The sequence below is a fragment of the Haemaphysalis longicornis genome, unplaced genomic scaffold (assembly GCF_048455015.1).
Source record: "Haemaphysalis longicornis isolate Haplotype H1 unplaced genomic scaffold, Haemaphysalis longicornis Haplotype H1 scaffold_2, whole genome shotgun sequence".
NCBI classification, from domain to species: Eukaryota; Metazoa; Arthropoda; class Arachnida; order Ixodida; family Ixodidae; genus Haemaphysalis; species Haemaphysalis longicornis.
In genome coordinates, this window is record NW_027526295.1 from 28828001 (window position 1) to 28849572 (window position 21572).

Genomic DNA, 21572 nt, shown 5'->3' on the forward strand with positions numbered 1-21572 from the left:
CATGTGAGTCATGGATTAGGTTAAAAGTCAAAGTGGTGCGACTAGGGCTTGTGAGGTATCAAATTCAAGGCCTCGATGAGTGGAATTATGGGAGACGAAATTAAAATCGCTTACTGGTTATAGTCATAGTCACGTGAGTCATAGGTTGGGATAAAAGTCAAAGTGAGGCGACTAGGGCTTGTGAGCTATCAAATTAAGGGTCTCGATGAGGGGAATCATGGGGGACAAACTAGAAATCGCTTCCTGGTTATAGTCATGAGATAGTTACGGAGTCAAAGAATGGGTTAAAAGTCAAACTTATGCGACTACGGCTTGTGAGGTATCAAATTAAAGGTCTCGATGAGTGGAATCATGGGAGACGAATTAAAAATCGCTTCCTGGTTATAATCATGAGATAGTCACGTGATTCATAAATTGGGTTAAAAGTCAAAGTGATGCGACAAGGGCTTGTGAGCTATCAAAATAAAGGTTTCGATAAAGGGAATCATGGGGGACAAACAAGAAATCGCTTCCTGGTTATAGTCATGAGATAGTCACGGAGTCATAGAATGGGTTAAAAGTCAAAGATATGCGACTAGGGCTTGTGAGGTATCAAATTAAAGGTCTCGATGAGTGGAATCATGGGAGACGAATTAAAAATCGCTTCCTGGTTATAATCATGAGATAGTCACGTGATTCATAAATTGGGTTAAAAGTCAAAGTGATGCGACAAGGGCTTGTGAGCTATCAAAATAAAGGTTTCGATAAAGGGAATCATGGGGGACAAACAAGAAATCGCTTCCTGGTTATAGTCATGAGATAGTCACGGAGTCATAGAATGGGTTAAAAGTCAAAGATATGCGACTAGGGCTTGTGAGGTATCAAATAAAGGTCTCGATGAGTGGAATCATGGGAGACGAATTAACAATGGCTTCCTGGTTATAGTCATGAGATAGTCACGGAGTCATAGAATGGGTTAAAATTCAAAGTTATGCGACTAGGGCTTGTGAGGTATCAAATTAAAGGTCTCGATGAGTGGAATCATGGGAGACGAATTAAAAATCGCTTCCTGGTTATAGTCATGAGATAGTCACGTCAGTCATAAATTGGGTTAAAAGTCAAAGTGATGCTACAAGGGCTTGTGAGCTATCAAATTAAAGGTCTCGATGAGGGGAGTCATGGCGGACAAACAGGAAATCGCTTCCTGGTTATAGTCATGAGATAGTCACGGAGTCATAGAATGGGTTAAAAGTCAAAGTAATGCGACTAGGGCTTGTGAGGTATCAAATTAAAGGTCTCGATGAGTGGAATCATGGGAGACGAATTAAAAATCGCTTCCTGGTTATAGTCATGAGATAGTCACGTGAGTCATAAATTGGGTTAAAAGTGAAAGTGATGCGACAAGGGCTTGTGAGCTATCAAATTAACGGTCTCGACGAGGGGAATCATGGGGGACAAAGAAGAAATCGCTTCCTGGTTATAGTCATGAGATAGTCACGGAGTCATAGAATGGGTTAAAAGTCAAAGTTATGCGACTAGGGCTTCTGAGGTATCAAGTTAAAGGTCTCGATAAGTGGAATCGTAGGAGACTCATTAAAAACAGCTTCCTGGTTATAGTCAAGAGATAGTCACGGAGTCATGGAATGGGTTAAACGTCAAAGTTATGCGACTACGGCTTGTGAGGTATCAAACTAAAGGTCTCGATGAGTGGAATCATGGGAGACGAATTAAAAATCGCTTCCTGGTTATAATCATGAGATGGTCACGTGAGTCATAAATTGGGTTAAAAGTAAAAGTGATGCGACAAGGGCTTGTGAGCTATCAAATTAGAGGTCTTGATGAGGGGAATCATGGGGGACAAAAAAAGAAATCCCTTCCTGGTTATAGTCATTAGATAGTCACGGAGTCATAGAATGGGTTAAAAGTCAATGTAATGCGACAAGGGCTTGTGAGCTATCAAATCAAAGGTCTCGATGAGGGGAATTATGGGGGACAGACAAGAAATCGCTTCCTGGTTGTATTCATGAGATAGTCACGGAGTCATAGAATGGGTTAAAAGTCAAAGTTATGCGACCTGGGCTTGTGAGGTATCAAAATAAAGGTCTCGATGAGTGGAATCATGGGAGACGAATTAAAAACGGCTTCCTGGTTATGAGATAGTCACGGAGTCATAGATTGGGATAAAAGTCAATGTGATGCGACTAGGGCTTGTGAGGTATCACATTAAAGGTTTCGATGAGTGGAGTCATGGGAGACAAATTAAAAATTGCTTCCTGGGCATGGTCATGAGACAGTCATGTGAGTCATGGATTAGGTTAAAAGTCAAAGTGGTGCGACTAGTTCTTGTGAGGTATCAAATTCAAGGCCTCGATGAGTGGAATTATGGGAGACGTATTTAAAATCGCTTCCTGGTTATAGTCATAGTAACGTGAGTCATAGATTGGGATAAAAGTCAAAGTGAGGCGACTAGGGCTTGTGAGCTATCAAATTAAAGGTCTCGATGAGGGGAATCATGGGGGACAAACTAGAAATCGCTTCCTGGTTATAGTCATGAGATAGTCACGGAATCATAGAATGGTTTAAAAGTCAAACTTATGGGACTACGGCTTGTGAGGTATCAAAATAAAGGTCTCGATGAGTGGAATCATGGGAGACGAATTAAAAATCGCTTCCTGGTTATAGTCATGAGATAGTCACGTGAGTCATAAATTGGGTTAAAAGTGAAAGTGATGCGACAAGGGCTTGTGAGCTATCAAATTAACGGTCTCGACGAGGGGAATCATGGGGGACAAAGAAGAAATCGCTTCCTGGTTATAGTCATGAGATAGTCACGGAGTCATAGAATGGGTTAAAAGTCAAAGTTATGCGACTAGGGCTTCTGAGGTATCAAGTTAAAGGTCTCGATAAGTGGAATCGTAGGAGACTCATTAAAAACAGCTTCCTGGTTATAGTCATGAGATAGTCACGGAGTCATGGAATGGGTTAAACGTCAAAGTTATGCGACTACGGCTTGTGAGGTATCAAATTAAAGGTCTCGATGAGTGGAATCATGGGAGACGAATTAAAAATCGCTTCCTGGTTATAATCATGAGATGGTCACGTGAGTCATAAATTGGGTTAAAAGTAAAAGTGATGCGACAAGGGCTTGTGAGCTATCAAATTAGAGGTCTTGATGAGGGGAATCATGGGGGACAAAAAAAGAAATCCCTTCCTGGTTATAGTCATGAGATAGTCACGGAGTCATAGAATGGGTTAAAAGTCAAAGTTATGCGACTAGGGCTCGTGAGGTATCAAATTAAAGGTCTCGATGAGTGAAATCATGGGAGACGAATTAAAAACGGCTTCCTGGTTATAGTCGTGAGATAGTCACGGAGTCATAGAATGGGTTAAAAGTCAAAGTTATGCGACCAGGGCTTCTGAGGTATCAAATTAAAGGTCTCGATGAGTGGAATCATGGGAGACGAATTAAAAATCGCTTACTGGTTATAGTCATAGTCACGTGAGTCATAGATTCGGATAAAAGTCAATGTGATGCGACTAGGGCTTGTGAGCTATCAAATTAAATGTATCGATGAGGGGAATCATGGGGGACAAACTAGAAATCGCTTCCTGGTTATAGTCATAGTCACATGAGTCATAGATTGGGATAAAAGTCAATGTGATGCGACTACGGCTTGTGAGGTATCAAATTATAGGTCTCGATGAGCGGAATCATGGGAGACGAATTAAAAATCGCTTCCTGGTTATAGTCATTAGATAGTCACGGAGTCATAGAATGGGTTAAAAGTCAATGTAATGCGACAAGGGCTTGTGAGCTATCAAATCAAAGGTCTCGATGAGGGGAATTATGGGGGACAGACAAGAAATCGCTTCCTGGTTGTATTCATGAGATAGTCACGGAGTCATAGAATGGGTTAAAAGTCAAAGTTATGCGACCTGGGCTTGTGAGGTATCAAAATAAAGGTCTCGATGAGTGGAATCATGGGAGACGAATTAAAAACGGCTTCCTGGTTATGAGATAGTCACGGAGTCATAGATTGGGATAAAAGTCAATGTGATGCGACTAGGGCTTGTGAGGTATCACATTAAAGGTTTCGATGAGTGGAGTCATGGGAGACAAATTAAAAATTGCTTCCTGGGCATGGTCATGAGACAGTCATGTGAGTCATGGATTAGGTTAAAAGTCAAAGTGGTGCGACTAGTTCTTGTGAGGTATCAAATTCAAGGCCTCGATGAGTGGAATTATGGGAGACGTATTTAAAATCGCTTCCTGGTTATAGTCATAGTAACGTGAGTTATAGATTGGGATAAAAGTCAAAGTGAGGCGACTAGGGCTTGTGAGCTATCAAATTAAAGGTCTCGATGAGGGGAATCATGGGGGACAAACTAGAAATCGCTTCCTGGTTATAGTCATGAGATAGTCACGGAATCATAGAATGGTTTAAAAGTCAAACTTATGGGACTACGGCTTGTGAGGTATCAAAATAAAGGTCTCGATGAGTGGAATCATGGGAGACGAATTAAAAATCGCTTCCTGGTTATAGTCATGAGATAGTCACGTGAGTCATAAATTGGGTTAAAAGTGAAAGTGATGCGACAAGGGCTTGTGAGCTATCAAATTAACGGTCTCGACGAGGGGAATCATGGGGGACAAAGAAGAAATCGCTTCCTGGTTATAGTCATGAGATAGTCACGGAGTCATAGAATGGGTTAAAAGTCAAAGTTATGCGACTAGGGCTTCTGAGGTATCAAGTTAAAGGTCTCGATAAGTGGAATCGTAGGAGACTCATTAAAAACAGCTTCCTGGTTATAGTCATGAGATAGTCACGGAGTCATAGAACGGGTCAAACGTCAAAGTTATGCGACTACGGCTTGTGAGGTATCAAATTAAAGGTCTCGATGAGTGGAATCATGGGAGACGAATTAAAAATCGCTTCCTGGTTATAATCATGAGATGGTCACGTGAGTCATAAATTGGGTTAAAAGTAAAAGTGATGCGACAAGGCCTTTTGAGCTATCAAATTAGAGGTCTTGATGAGGGGAATCATGGGGGACAAAAAAGAAATCCCTTCCTGGTTATAGTCATGAGATAGTAACGGAGTCATAGAATGGGTTAAAAGTCAAAGTTATGCGACTAGGGCTTGTGAGGTATCAAATTAAAGGTCTCGATGAGTGAAATCATGGGAGACGAATTAAAAACGGCTACCTGGTTATAGTCGTGAGATAGTCACGGAGTCATAGAATGGGTTAAAAGTCAAAGTTATGCGACCAGGGCTTCTGAGGTATCAAATTAAAGGTCTCGATGAGTGGAATCATGGGAGACGAATTAAAAATCGCTTACTGGTTATAGTCATAGTCACGTGAGTCATAGATTCGGATAAAAGTCAATGTGATGCGACTAGGGCTTGTGAGCTATCAAATTAAATGTCTCGATGAGGGGAATCATGGGGGACAAACTAGAAATCGCTTCCTGGTTATAGTCATAGTCACGTGAGTCATAGATTGGGATAAAAGTCAATGTGATGCGACTACGGCTTGTGAGGTATCAAATTATAGGTCTCGATGAGCGGAATCATGGGAGACGAATTAAAAATCGCTTCCTGGTTATAGTCATTAGATTGTCACGGAGTCATAGAATGGGTTAAAAGTCAATGTAATGCGACAAGGGCTTGTGAGCTATCAAATCAAAGGTCTCGATGAGGGGAATTATGGGGGACAGAGAAGAAATCGCTTCCTGGTTGTATTCATGAGATAGTCACGGAGTCATAGAATGGGTTAAAAGTCAAAGTTATGCGACCTGGGCTTGTGAGGTATCAAAATAAAGGTCTCGATGAGTGGAATCGTGGGAGACGAATTAAAAACGGCTTCCTGGTTATGAGATAGTCACGGAGTCATAGATTGGGATAAAAGTCAATGTGATGCGACTAGGGCTTGTGAGGTATCACATTAAAGGTTTCGATGAGTGGAGTCATGGGAGACAAATTAAAAATTGCTTCCTGGGCATGGTCATGAGACAGTCATGTGAGTCATGGATTAGGTTAAAAGTCAAAGTGGTGCGACTAGTTCTTGTAAGGTATCAAATTCAAGGCCTCGATGAGTGGAATTATGGGAGACGTATTTAAAATCGCTTCCTGGTTATAGTCATAGTAACGTGAGTCATAGATTGGGATAAAAGTCAAAGTGAGGTGACTAGGGCTTGTGAGCTATCAAATTAAAGGTCTCGATGAGGGGAATCATGGGGGACAAACTAGAAATCGCTTCCTGGTTATAGTCATGAGATAGTCACGGAATCATAGAATGGTTTAAAAGTCAAACTTATGGGACTACGGCTTGTGAGGTATCAAAATAAAGGTCTCGATGAGTGGAATCATGAGAGACGAATTAAAAATCGCTTCCTGGTTATAATCATGAGATAATCACGTGATTCATAAATTGGGTTAAAAGTCAAAGTGATGCGACAAGGGCTTGTGAGCTATCAAAATCAAGGTTTCGATGAGGGGAATCATGGGGGACAAACAAAAAATCGCTTCCTGGTTAGTCATGAGATAGTCACGGAGTCATAGAATGGGTTAAAAGTCAAAGTTATGCGACTAGGGCTTGTGAGGTATCAAATTAACGGTCTCGACGAGGGGAATCATGGGGGACGAAGAAGAAATCGCTTCCTGGTTATAGTCATGAGATAGTCACGGAGTCATAGAATGGGTTAAAAGTCAAAGTTATGCGACTAGGGCTTCTGAGGTATCAAGTTAAAGGTCTCGATAAGTGGAATCGTAGGAGACTCATTAAAAAGGCTTCCTGGTTATAGTCATGAGATAGTCACGGAGTCATAGAATGGGTTAAACGTCAAAGTTATGCAACTACGGCTTGTGAAGTATCAAATTAAAGGTCTCGATGAGTGGAATCATGGGAGACGAATTAAAAATCGCTTCCTGGTTATAATCATGAGATAGTCACGTGAGTCATAAATTGGGTTAAAAGTAAAAGTGATGCGACAAGGGCTTGTGAGCTATCAAATTAGAGGTCTCGATGAGGGGAATCATGGGGGACAAAAAAGAAATCCCTTCCTGGTTATAGTCATGAGATAGTCACGGAGTCATAGAAAGGGTTAAAAGTCAAAGTTATGCGACTAGGGCTTGTGAGATATCAAATTAAAGGTCTCGATGAGTGGAATCATGGGAGACGAATTAAAAAGGCTTCCTGGTTATAGTCGTGAGATAGTCACGGAGTCATAGAATGGGTTAAAAGTCAAAGTTATGCGACTAAGGCTTGTGAGGTATCAAATTAAAGGTCTCGATGAGTGGAATCATGGGAGACGAATTAAAAATCGCTTCCTGTTTATAGTCATGAGATAGTCACGTGAGTCATAAATTGGGTTAAAAGTCAAAGGGATGCGACAAGGGCTTGTGAGCTATCAAATTAAAGGTTTCGATGAGGGGAATCATGAGGGACAAACTAGAAATAGCTTCCTGGTTATAGTCATGAGATAGTCCCGGAGTCATAGAATGGGTTAAAAGTCAAAGATATGCGACTAGTTCTTGTGAGGTATCAAATTAAAGGTCTCGATGAGTGGAATCATGGGAGACGAATTAACAATGGCTTCCTGGTTATAGTCATGAGATAGTCACGGAGTCATAAAATGGGTTAAAAGTCAAAGTTATGCTTTTAGGGCTTGGAAGGTGTAAAATTCAAGGTCTCGATGAGTGGAATGATGGGAGACGAATTAAAAATCGCTTCCTGGTTATAGTCATGTCACGTGAGTCATATATTGGGATAAAAGTCATTGTGATGCGACTAGGGCTTGTGAGCTATCAAATTAAAGGTCTCGATGAGGGGAATCATGGGGGACAAACTAGAAATAGCTTCCTGGTTATAGTCATAAGATAGTCACGCAGTCATTGAATGTATTAAAAGTCAAAGTTATGCGACTACGGCTTGTGAGGTATCAAATTAAAGGTCTAGATGAGCGGAATCATGGGAGACGAATTAAAAATCGCTTCCTTGTTATAGTCATTACATAGTCACGGAGTCATAGAATGGGTTAAAAGTCAATGTGATGCCACTAGTGCTTGTGAGGGATCAAATAAAGTTCTCGCGGAGGGGAATGATGGCGGACAAATTAGAAATCGCTTCCTGATAAGTTATAGTCATGAGACAGTCTCGTGAGTCATAGACTGGGTTAAAAGTCAGTGATGCCACTAGGGCTTGTGAGGTATCAAATAAAGATCTCGATGAATAGAATTACTTGTGAGAAATTAAAAACTACTACCTGGTAATCGTCATGAGATACTCACGTGAGTCATAGATTGGGATAAAAGTGAAAGTGGTGCGACTAGGGCTTGTGAGGTATCAAATTAAAGGTCTCGATGAGTGGAATCATGGGAGACAAATTAAAAATCGCTTCCTAGTTATAGACATGAGATAGACACGTGAGTCATAGATTGGGATAAAAGTCAAAGTGATGCGACTAGGGCTTGTGAGGTATCACATTAAAGGTTTCGATGAGTGGAGTCATGGGAGACAAATTAAAAATTGCTTCCTGGGCATGGTCATGAGACAGTCATGTGAGTCATGGATTAGGTTAAAAGTCAAAGTGGTGCGACTAGGGCTTGTGAGGTGTCAAATTCAAGGCCTCGATGAGTGGAATTATGGGAGACGAATTTAAAATCGCTTCCTGGTTATAGTCATAGTCACGTGAGTCATAGGTTGGGATAAAAGTCAAAGTGAGGCGACTAGGGCTTGTGAGCTATCAAATTAAAGGTCTCGATGAGGGGAATCATGGGGGACAAACTAGAAATCGCTTCCTGGTTATAGTCATGAGATAGTCACGGAGTCAAAGAATGGGTTAAAAGTCAAACTTATGCGACTACGGCTTGTGAGGTATCAAAATTAAAGGTCTCGATGAGTGGAATCATGGGAGACGAATTAAAAATCGCTTCCTGGTTATAATCATGAGATAGTCACGTGATTCATAAATTGGGTAAAAGTCAAAGTGATGCGACAAGGGCTTGTGAGCTATCAAAATAAAGGTTTCGATGAGGGGAATCATGGGGGACAAACAAGAAATCGCTTCCTGGTTATAGTCATGAGATAGTCACGGAGTCATAGAATGGGTTAAAAGTCAAAGATATGCGACCAGGGCTTGTGAGGTATCAAATAAAGGTCTCGATGAGTGGAATCATGGGAGACGAATTAACAATGGCTTCCTGGTTATAGTCATGAGATAGTCACGGAGTCATAGAATGGGTTAAAAGTCAAAGTTATGCGACTAGGGCTTGTGAGGTATCAAATTAAAGGTCTCGATGAGTGGAATCATGGCAGACGAATTAAAAATCGCTTCCTGGTTATAGTCATGAGATAGTCACGTGAGTCATAAATTGGGTTAAAAGTCAAAGTGATGCGACAAGGGCTTGTGAGCTATCAAATTAAAGGTCTCGATGAGGGGAGTCATGGCGGACAAACAGGAAATCGCTTCCTGGTTATAGTCATGAGATAGTCACGGAGTCATAGAATGGGTTAAAAGTCAAAGTTATGCAACTAGGGCTTGTGAGGTATCAAATTAAAGGTCCCGATGAGTGAAATCATGGGAGACGAATTAAAAACAGCTTCCTGGTTATAGTCATGAGATAGTCACGGAGTCATAGAATGGGTTAAAAGTCAAAGTTATGCGTTTAGGGCTTGTGAGGTATCAAATTTAATGTCTCGATGAGTGGAATCATGGGAGACGAATTAAAAATCGCTTACTGGTTATAGTCATAGTCACGTGAGTCATAGATTGGGATAAAAGTCAATGTGATGCGACTAGGGCTTGTGAGCTATCAAATTAAATGTCTCGATGAGGGGAATCATGGGGGACAAACTAAGAATCGCTTCCTGGTTATAGTCATAGTCACGTGAGTCATAGATTGGGATAAAAGTCAATGTGATGCGACTAGGGCTTGTGAGCTATCAAATTAAAGGTCTCGATGAGGGGAATCATGGGGGAGAAACTAGAAATCGCTTCCTGGTTAAAGTCATGAGATAGTCACGCAGTCATAGAATGTGTTAAAAGTCAAAGTTATGCGACTACGGCTTGTGAGGTATCAAATTAAAGGTCTCGATGAGCGGAATCATGGGAGACGAATTAAAAATCGCTTCCTGGTTATAGTCATTAGATAGTCACGGAGTCATAGAAGGGGTTAAAAATCAATGTAATGCGACAAGGGCTTGTGAGCTATCAAATCAAAGGTCTCGATGAGGGGAATTATGGGGGACAGACAAGAAATCGCTTCCTGGTTGTATTCATGAGATAGTCACGGAGTCATAGAATGGGTTAAAAGTCAAAGTTATGCGACCTGGGCTTGTGAGGTATCAAAATAAAGGTCTCGATGAGTGGAATCATGGGAGACGAATTAAAAACGGCTTCCTGGTTATAGTCATGAGATAGTCACGGAGTCATAGATTGGGATAAAAGTCAAAGTGATGCGACTAGGGCTTGTGAGGTATCACATTAAAGGTTTCGATGAGTGGAGTCATGGGAGACAAATTTAAAATTGCTTCCTGGGCATGGTCATGAGACAGTCATGTGAGTCATGGATTAGGTTAAAAGTCAAAGTGGTGCGACTAGTGCTTGTGAGGTATCAAATTCAAGGCCTCGATGGGTGGAATTATGGGAGACGAATTTAAAATCGCTTCCTGGTTATAGTCATAGTAACGTGAGTCATAGATTGGGATAAAAGTCAATGTGATGCGACTAGGGCTTGTGAGCTATCAAATTAAATGTCTCGATGAGGGGAATCATGGGGGACAAACTAAGAATCGCTTCCTGGTTATAGTCATAGTCACGTGAGTCATAGATTGGGATAAAAGTCAATGTGATGCGACTAGGGCTTGTGAGCTATCAAATTAAAGGTCTCGATGAGGGGAATCATGGGGGAGAAACTAGAAATCGCTTCCTGGTTAAAGTCATGAGATAGTCACGCAGTCATAGAATGTGTTAAAAGTCAAAGTTATGCGACTACGGCTTGTGAGGTATCAAATTAAAGGTCTCGATGAGCGGAATCATGGGAGGCGAATTAAAAATCGCTTCCTGGTTATAGTGATTAGATAGTCACGGAGTCATAGAATGGGTTAAAAATCAATGTAATGCGACAAGGGCTTGTGAGCTATCAAATCGAAGGTCTCGATGAGGGGAATTATGGGGGACAGACAAGAAATCGCTTCCTGGTTGTATTCATGAGATAGTCACGGAGTCATAGAATGGGTTAAAAGTCAAAGTTATGCGACCTGGGCTTGTGAGGTATCAAAATAAAGGTCTCGATGAGTGGAATCATGGGAGACGAATTAAAAACGGCTTCCTGGTTATAGTCATGAGATAGTCACGGAGTCATAGATTGGGATAAAAGTCAAAGTGATGCGACTAGGGCTTGTGAGGTATCACATTAAAGGTTTCGATGAGTGGAGTCATGGGAGACAAATTAAAAATTGCTTCCTGGGCATGGTCATGAGACAGTCATGTGAGTCATGGATTAGGTTAAAAGTCAAAGTGGTGCGACTAGTGCTTGTGAGGTATCAAATTCAAGGCCTCGATGGGTGGAATTATGGGAGACGAATTTAAAATCGCTTCCTGGTTATAGTCATAGTAACGTGAGGCATAGATTGGGATAAAAGTCAAAGTGAGGCGACTAGGGCTTGTGAGCTATAAAATTAAAGGTCTCGATGAGGGGAATCACGGGGGACAAACTAGAAATCGCTTCCTGGTTAAGTCATGAGATAGTCACGGAATCATAGAATGGTTTAAAAGTCAAACTTATGGGACTACGGCTTGTGAGGTATCAAATTAAAGGTCTCGATGAGTGGAATCATGAGAGACGAATTAAAAATCGCTTCCTGGTTATAATCATGAGATAGTCACGTGAGTCATAAATTGGGTTAAAAGTGAAAGTGATGCGACAAGGGCTTGTGAGCTATCAAATTAACGGTCTCGACGAGGGGAATCATGGGGGACAAAGAAGAAATCGCTTCCTGGTTATAGTCATGAGATAGTCACGGAGTCATAGAATGGGTTAAAAGTCAAAGTTATGCGACTAGGGCTTCTGAGGTATCAAGTTAAAGGTCTCGATAAGTGGAATCGTAGGAGACTCATTAAAAAGGCTTCCTGGTTATAGTCATGAGATAGTCACGGAGTCATAGAATGGGTTAAACGTGAAAGTTATGCGACTACGGCTTGTGAGGTATCAAATTAAAGGTCTCGATGAGTGGAATCATGGGAGACGAATTAAAAATTGCTTCCTGGTTATAATCATGAGATAGTCACGTGAGTCATAAATTGGGTTAAAAGTAAAAGTGATGCGACAAGGGCTTGTGAGCTATCAAATTAGAGGTCTCGATGAGGGGAATCATGGGGGACAAAAAAGAAATCCCTTCCTGGTTATAGTCATGAGATAGTCACGGAGTCATAGAATGGGTTAAAAGTCAAAGTTATGCGACTAGGGCTTGTGAGGTATCAAATTAAAGGTCTCGATGAGTGGAATCATGGGAGACGAATTAAAAACGGCTTCCTGGTTATAGTCATGAGATAGTCACGGAGTCATAGAATGGGTTAAAAGTCAAAATTATGCGTTTAGGGCTTGGAAGGTATCAAATTCAAGGTCTCGATGAGTGGAATCATGGGAGACGAAATAAAAATCGCTTCCTGGTTATTGTCATAGTCACGTGAGTCATAAATTGGGTTAAAAGTCAAAGTGATGCAACAAGGGCTGGTGAGCTATCAAATTAAAGGTCTCGATGGAGGGAATCATGGGCGACAAACTAGAAATCGCTTCCTGGTTATAGTCATGAGATAGTCACGCAGTCATAGAATGGGTAAAAGTCAAAGTTATGCGACTACGGCTTGTGAGGTATCAAATTAAAGGTCTAGATGAGCGGAACCACGGGAGACGAATTAAAAATTGCTTCCTGGTTATAGTCATTAGATATTCACGTGAGTCATAAATTGGGTTAAAAGTGAAAGTGATGTGACAAGGGCTTGTGAGCTATCAAAATAAAGGTTTCGATGAGGGGAATCATGGGGGACAAACAAAAAATCGCTTTTTGGTTATAGTCATGAGATAGTCACGGAGTCATAGAATGGGTTAAAAGTCAAAGTTATGCGACTAGGGCTTGTGAGGTATCAAATTAAAGGTCTCGATGAGTGGAATTATGGGAGACGAATTAAAAATCGCTTCCTGGTTATAGTCATGAGATAGTCACGTGAGTCATAAATTGGGTTAAAAGTGAAAGTGATGCGACAAGGGCTTGTGAGCTATCAAATTAACGGTCTCGACGAGGGGAATCATGGGGGACAAAGAAGAAATCGCTTCCTGGTTATAGTCATGAGATAGTCACGGAGTCATAGAATGGGTTAAAAGTCAAAGTTATGCGACTAGGGCTTCTGAGGTATCAAGTTAAAGGTCTCGATAAGCGGAATCGTAGGAGACTCATTAAAAAGGCTTCCTGGTTATAGTCATGAGATAGTCACGGAGTCATAGAATGGGTTAAACGTGAAAGTTATGCGACTACGGCTTGTGAGGTATCAAATTAAAGGTCTCGATGAGTGGAATCATGGGAGACGAATTAAAAATCGCTTCCTGGTTATAATCATGAGATAGTCACGTGAGTCATAAATTGGGTTAAAAGTAAAAGTGATGCGACAAGGGCTTGTGAGCTATCAAAATAAAGGTTTCGATGAGGGGAATCATGGGGGACAAACAAAAAATCGCTTTTTGGTTATAGTCATGAGATAGTCACGGAGTCATAGAATGGGTTAAAAGTCAAAGTTATGCGACTAGGGCTTGTGAGGTATCAAATTAAAGGTCTCGATGAGTGGAATCATGGGAGACGAATTAAAAACGGCTTCCTGGTTATAGTCATGAGATAGTCACGGAGTCATAGAATGGGTTAAAAGTCAAAATTATGCGTTTAGGGCTTGGAAGGTATCAAATTCAAGGTCTCGATGAGTAAAATCATGGGAGACGAAATAAAAATCGCTTCCTGGTTATAGTCATAGTCACGTGAGTCATAAATTGGGTTAAAAGTCAAAGTGATGCAACAAGGGCTGGTGAGCTATCAAATTAAAGGTCTCGATGGATGGAATCATGGGCGACAAACTAGAAATCGCTTCCTGGTTATAGTCATGAGATAGTCACGCAGTCATAGAATGGGTAAAAGTCAAAGTTATGCGACTACGGCTTGTGAGGTATCAAATTAAAGGTCTAGATGAGCGGAACCATGGAAGACGAATTAAAAATTGCTTCCTGGTTATAGTCATTAGATAGTCACGTGAGTCATAAATTGGGTTAAAAGTGAAAGTGATGCGACAAGGGCTTGTGAGCTATCAAATTAACGGTCTCGACGAGGGGAATCATGGGGGACAAAGAAGAAATCGCTTCCTGGTTATAGTCATGAGATAGTCACGGAGTCATAGAATGGGTTAAAAGTCAAAGTTATGCGACTAGGGCTTCTGAGGTATCAAGTTAAAGGTCTCGATAAGTGGAATCGTAGGAGACTCATTAAAAAGGCTTCCTGGTTATAGTCATGAGATAGTCACGGAGTCATAGAATGGGTTAAACGTCAAAGTTATGCGACTACGGCTTGTGAGGTATCAAATTAAAGGTCTCGATGAGTGGAATCATGGGAGACGAATTAAAAATCGCTTCCTGGTTATAATCATGAGATAGTCACGTAAGTCATAAATTGGGTTAAAAGTAAAAGTGATGCGACAAGGGCTTGTGAGCTATCAAATTAGAGGTCTCGATGAGGGGAATCATGGGGGACAAAAAAGAAATCCCTTCCTGGTTATAGTCATGAGATAGTCACGGAGTCATAGAATGGGTTAAAAGTCAAAGTTATGCGACTAGGGCTTGTGAGGTATCAAATTAAAGGTATCGATGAGTGTAATCATGGGAGACGAATTAAAAACGGCTTCCTGGTTATAGTCATGAGATAGTCACGGAGTCATAAAATGGGTTAAAAGTCAAAGTTATGCGTTTAGGGCTTGGAAGCTATTAAATTCAAGGTCTCGATGAGTGGAATAATGGGAGACGAATTAAAAATCGCTTCCTGGTTATAGTCAAGTCACGTGAGTCTTATATTGGGATAAAAGTCAATGTGATGCGACTAGGGCTTGTGAGCTATCAAATTAAAGGTCTCGATGAGGGGAATCATGGGGGACAAACTAGAAATGGCTTCCTGGTTATAGTCATGAGATAGTCACGCAGTCATAGAATGTAATAAAAGTCAAAGTTATGCGACTAGGGCTTGTGAGGTATCAAATTAAAGGTCTCGATGAGTGGAATCATGGGAGACGAATTAAAAATCGCTTCCTGGTTATAGTCATGAGATAGTCACGTGAGTCATAAATTGGGTTAAAAGTGAAAGTGATGCGACAAGGGCTTGTGAGCTATCAAATTAACGGTCTCGACGAGGGGAATCATGGGGGACAAAGAAGAAATCCCTTCCTGGTTATAGTCATGAGATAGTCACGGAGTCATAGAATGGGTTAAAAGTCAAAGTTTTGCGACTAGGGCTTCTGAGGTATCAAGTTAAAGGTCTCGATAAGTGGAATCGTAGGAGACTCATTAAAAAGGCTTCCTGGTTATAGTCATGAGATAGTCACGGAGTCATAGAATGGGTTAAAAGTGAAAGTTATGCGACTAGGGCTTGGGAGGTATCAAATTAAACGTCTCGATGAGTGGAATCCTGGGAGACGAATTAAAAATCGCTTCCTGGTTATAATCATGAGATAGTCACGTGAGTCATAAATTGGGTTAAAAGTAAAAGTGATGCGACAAGGGCTTGTGAGCTATCAAATTAGAGGTCTCGATGAGGGGAATCATGGGGGACAAAAAAGAAATCCCTTCCTGGTTATAGTCATGAGATAGTCACGGAGTCATAGAATGGGTTAAAAGTCAAAGTTTTGGGACTAGGTCTTGTGAGGTATCAAATTAAAGGTCTCGATGAGTGGAATCATGGGAGACGAATTAAAAACGGCTTCCTGGTTATAGTCGTGAGATAGTCACGGAGTCATAGAATGGGTTAAAAGTCAAATTATGCGACCAGGGCTTCTGAGGTATTAAATTAAAGGTCTCGATGAGTGGAATCATGGGAGACGAATTAAAAATCGCTTCCTGGTTATAGTCATGAGATAGTCACGCAGTCATAGAATGGGTAAAAGTCAAAGTTATGCGACTACGGCTTGTGAGGTATCAAATTAAAGGTCTAGATGAGCGGAACCACGGGAGACGAATTAAAAATTGCTTCCTGGTTATAGTCATTAGATAGTCACGGAGTCAGAGAATGGGTTAAAAGTCAATGTGATGCCACTAGGGCTTGTGACGCATCAAATAAAGGTCTCGCGGAGGCGAATGATGGGGGACAAATTAGAAATCGCTTCCTGATAAGTTATAGTCATGAGACAGTCTCGTGAGTCATAGATTGGGTTAAAAGTCAGTGATGCCACTACTGCTTGTGAGGTATCAAATAAAGATCTCGATGAGGGGAATTACTTGGGAGAAATTAAAAACTACTTCCTGGTAATCGTCATGAGATGCTCACGTGAGTCATAGATTGGGATAAAAGTCAAAGTGATGCGACTAGGGCTTGTGAGGTATCATATTAAAGGTCTCGATGAGTGGAATCATGAGAGACAAATTAAAAATCGCTTCCTGGTTATAGTCATGAGACAGTCATGTGAGTCATGGATTAAGTTAAAAGTCAAAGTGGTGCGACTAGGGCTTGTGAGGTACCAAATTAAAGGTCTCGATAAGGGGAATTACGTGGGAGAAATTAAAAACGGCTTCCTGGTTATAGTCATGAGATAGTCAAGGAGTCATAGAATGGGTTAAAAGTCACTGTGATGCCAGTAGGTCTTGTGAGGTATCAAATTAAAGGTCTCGATGAGAGAAATCTTGGGAGACGAATTAAAAATCGCTTCCTGGTTTTAGACATGAGATAGTCACGGAGTCATAGAATGGGTTAAAAGTGAAAGTTATGCGACAAGGGCTTGTGAGCTATCAAATTAAACGTCTCGATGAGGGGAATCATGGGAGACGAATTAAAAACGGCTTCCTGGTTATAGTCATGAGATAGTGATGGAGTCATAGAATGGGTTAAAAGCGAAAGTTATGCGACTAGGGCTTCTGAGGTTTCAAATTAAAGGTCTCGATGAGTGGAATCATGGGAGACGAAATAAAAATCGCTTCCTGGTTACAGTCATGAGATAGTCACGTGAGTCATAAATTGGGTTAAAAATAAAAGTGATGCGACAAGGGCTTGTGAGCTATCAAATTAAAGGTCTCGATGAGGGCAATCATGGCGGACAAACAGGAAATCGCTTCCTGGTTATAGTCATGAGATAGTCACGGAGTCATAAAATGGGTTAAAAGTCAAAGTTATGCGTTTAGGGCTTGGAAGGTATCAAATTCAAGGTCTCGATGAGTGGAATGATGGGAGACGAATTAAAAATCGCTTCCTGGTTATAGTCAAGTCACGTGAGTCATATATTGGGATAAAAGTCAATGTGATGCGACTAGGGCTTGTGAGCTATCAAATTAAAGGTATCGATGAGGGGAATCATGGGGGACAAACTAGAAATGGCTTCCTGGTTATAGTCATGAGATAGTCACGCAGTCATAGAATGTATTAAAAGTCAATGTTATGCGACTACGGCTTGTGTGGTATCAAATTAAAGGTCTAGATGAGCGGAATCATGGGAGACGAATTAAAAATCGCTTCTTGTTATAGTCATAGTTACGTGAGTCATAGATTTCGATAAAAGTCAATGTGATGCGACTAGGGCTTGTGAGCTATCAAATTAAAGGTCTCGATGAGGGGAATCATGGGGGACAAACTAGAAATCGGTTCCTGGTTGTATAGGTATAGCTAACGCGATCGAACGACGCATGACGCAGGTGTGCGATGGGAAGAAGACCGCATCTTTATTGTAGCAGTGTTTATATACCGTGCGAGACAGGAAAGGGTGCTTACCCTCGCCGCACTATCGTATCAAAGGGGGCGGGTTTGACACGAGGCGCATGCTGCGCAAGATATGATACATCCTCCTTGGTGTATAAAACAACCGACACGTGAACACAATTCAAAGGCTCACAAAATGTTCAGCACTCATTCACGGCATTTGAACAAAGTTTTCGTTGTAAGCCAGCCGTCTCGGCGCGTTGCGTTGTCGGTGCGATCTTCTTGTAACTTGTGTAGCTGTTGTGCCCGGGATCGGGGCCGCGGGCATGTACCCCGGCAACGCAACTGGAACCTCATGCGCCGTAGCAGACGGTGCTTCGTCCTCGCCGCTTTCGGGAAGGTCTGGGCTGAAGTACTCGCTGGTTAGCAGCAAATGTCGACGATTCCGTCACAGCTGCCGCCCTTCTTCTGTCGTGACGTCGTAGGACCTTGGATGCCCGGAAGGCCTCACGACTTTAGCTTTCTTCGCCCATGCTCCTTTGGAACGCAGACGAACCGTGGCCCCTGTTTCAAGCGGGGCCAGCAGTCTTCCAGGGCGGTTGGTCTGGGAGCGCTTCACGATGGAGCGTTCCGGTCCGGTCTCCATGTCCGGCAGGGTGTTGCGCAGTCTTCTGCCTTGCAATATCTCCGCTGGGGCCATGCCGCACTCCAGTGGCGTTGTCCTGTAAGCAAGAAGACCGAGCCAGAAATCTTGCTTTGCTTCATGCGTTTTTTTCAGGATTCTCTTAATAACCTGGACGCCTTTCTCAGCCAAACCATTCGATTGCGGATATCCGGGACTGGATGTGATGTGTCTGAAGTCGTATGCCCTTGAAAAGGACCTGAACTCGTGACACGAAAATTGCGGGCCATTATCTGTCATGACTTCCATGGGAATGCCGTACCTAGAAAATATGGCGCTGGTTGCCTGAATGACAGAGCTCGCCGATGTGTCACGCAACCGCTCCACTTCCGGAAAATTTGACAGCGCGTCGTATACGCTGAGGTACGACCGTCCACCGTACTCGAAGATTTCAATGCCCACTTTTTGCCACGGCATTTCGGGCACCGGGCGCATCATTAAAGGTTCTTGCGGCTGAGTATACGCGTACTTCTTGCACACTGCACATTTCTGCACGAATGCATCAATGTCGGCGTTAATGCCCGGCCAAAATACAAGTCGCCTTGCCCTTTCTTTGCATTTGTTGATGCCCATGTGTCCTTGGTAAATTCTTGCTAAAGTGTCTTTCCTCAAACTCTTGGGAATTACCACTTTACATCCTTTCAAGAGGACACCTTTCACCTGCATCAGCTCTGTAGAGAATGGCCTCAACAGTCCGTCTATGCGTAGCCCGTGTTCCAAACTGTGCAGCACCGCTTTAAGATACGAGTCCCGACTTGTTTCTACTGCTAGTTGTTTCCATGTGTCATCACTGACAAGAGATGAAACGACACTTCCGGCGTGCACTTCTACATCATCGCTCCCGACTTCACTGGCATAACTTGAGGTGGGCGCCCGTGACAGCATGTCAGCCAGTAGAAGCTGCTTTCCTTTAACGAATCGCATTTCTGTGTCATAGCGCATCAATCGCAGGAAAAATCGTTGCAGGCGGGGCGTCATATCACCAATGGGTTTCTGGGCGATAGCGAGCAAAGGGTGATGGTCGGTATCTATGATAACCTTTCGGCCATACACGAAGTGGTGAAAGCGTTCGCAGCCGTAAACGCAAGCCATCGCTTCATTCTCAATTTGCGAATAACGCTGCTCTGCTTGAGTTAGCACACGGGAGGCATAGGCGACCGGGTTCCATGTGTCATTGTTGCACTGAAGCAGCGCCGCTCCGATACCGTTCTGCGATGCATCGCACGATACTTTTGTGGCTTTCGTGGCGTCGAATACTGAAAGTACGGGCTGCCTGCTGAGGTCAGCGCAAAGTTGCTCCCACTCGAGCGCGTGGTTTGCACTCCATTCAAACATTGTATCTCGCTTCAGCAGGCTTCGCAAGAGAGTTGTCCTTTCGGCTAGGGATGGGAGGTATTTGCCGAAATAATTAGCGACTCCTAGCATTCTTTGGACCGCCGATTTGTCCTCCGGCGCAGGCGTCTGGAGCATACATTTTATCAAGGAGGGGCTCGGCCTGATGCCGTCCTTGCTGATGACGTCACCGAGATACTCTATCTCCTGTACGCCGATTGTGCATTTGGCCGGGTTAAACGTTAAGCCAGCTTGTTGGGCTGCTCGTAGTGCCGACCTCAGGCGGGCGTCATGCTCTTGCCGAGTTGTGCCCCAGATAAGAACATCATCAACGTACACCCGGACACCCGGAAGGCCATCAAAAATTTCTGTTAAGGTTTTCTGAAAAACCTCAGATGCCGATGATATACCAAACGGTAATCGCAAAAAACGGTACCGGCCGAAGGGCGTGGAGAACGTGCAGATTTTAGAAGTTTCTTCATCGAGTGGTATTTGATGGAACCCTGAATTTGTATCTAGTCGAGAGAACAGCGTCGCGCCAGACAACTCAGCTTCTATGTCCTCACGCCTAGGCATCTCGTAGTGTTCTCGTTTCAGGCATTGATTTATTTTTCTAGGGTCTATGCAAATGCGCAGCTTCCCGTCTTTTTTCCAGGCAATTACAAGTGGACTCACCCAGTCCGTTGGTTCGTCGACTTTTGTGATGATGTGGCCCCGTTCCATGCGCTCGAGTTCTTCTTTGAGGGGCTTCTGGAGAGTCAGGGGTACGCGCCGAGTTGGTTGGACCACCGGCACCGTTCCCTTGTTGAGGACCATCTTGTAGACGCGTTTGACACAACCCGTGCCGGTGAACAAGTGGCGAAAGCCATCGACGATTTCTTCAGAGCTTGTACGAGAGACGGCGTGTACGTGCGGGATCAATCCAAGTTGCTCGCTCGCCTTCAAGCCTAAGATGGCCTGACCCTTGTGTACCACGAAGAAGTCGGGTGCAGCGGTGTGGTCATCCAGCGTCACCTCCATTCGCGTCATCCCTGCATGTTTGATTACACCGCCGCCGTATGAGCGAAGCACAGCGCAGCTGGGCTTCAGTGCTGGCCTCGGATGCATCCTGCTGAACACTCCGAAGGGCAGTAAATTTGCCTGTGATCCTGTGTCAATCTTCAGCGTGACTTGGATGCTTTGTACTTGCGCCTGAACTACCCAATCACGTTGACTTGTCACTCTTCTTACAGACACATCGAGCACTTCAAAGTCGTCTTCATGCCTTCCCACCTCGTCAACTTGCGATGCGTTTCTGCAACATATGGCGAAGTGGTTTTTTCGTTGGCATCTTCGGCATGTCCGTCCGTATGCAGGGCAGTATCCTATAGCGTGCGTGCGTGCGCACTTCTGGCATCTGCGTTTGCCTTGTCGATTTTCACCTTGGCTCTGCTTCGAATTCCGCACAGCGTTTACTTGATTTTGCTGGCTGTCCCATACGCCTCGGTGAGCCGCTGTTGCCTCCGCTGCCTTGCAAACTTGCTCTGCCTTATCTAGGGTCAAATTGTTGTCACTGAGCAGCTTTTCCCGGGTTTTATCATCGCCTATTCCAAAAACGAGCTGATCCCGGATCATGGAATCTGTTAGTGCGCCAAAGTTGCACTCACGAGCT

At 43.0% G+C, this 21572-nt stretch overlaps 1 protein-coding gene and 1 pseudogene across 1 annotated transcript; one reads left to right on the forward strand and one right to left on the reverse strand.

Annotated features, from left to right (window-relative positions):
• Positions 1-18182: 18182 nt before the first annotated feature.
• LOC144167032 (uncharacterized) lies at positions 18183-18895 on the forward strand (annotated as a pseudogene).
• A 1304-nt stretch (positions 18896-20199) lies between these two features.
• Positions 20200-20950, reverse strand: LOC144167884 (uncharacterized). Its single transcript, XM_077697028.1, has 2 exons — positions 20597-20950; positions 20200-20217 (listed from the first exon to the last, which is right to left on the reverse strand). The coding sequence occupies exons 1-2, from the start codon at positions 20948-20950 to the stop codon at positions 20200-20202; spliced, it is 372 nt and encodes a 123-aa protein (XP_077553154.1).
• Between the last annotated feature and the right edge of the window lie 622 nt (positions 20951-21572).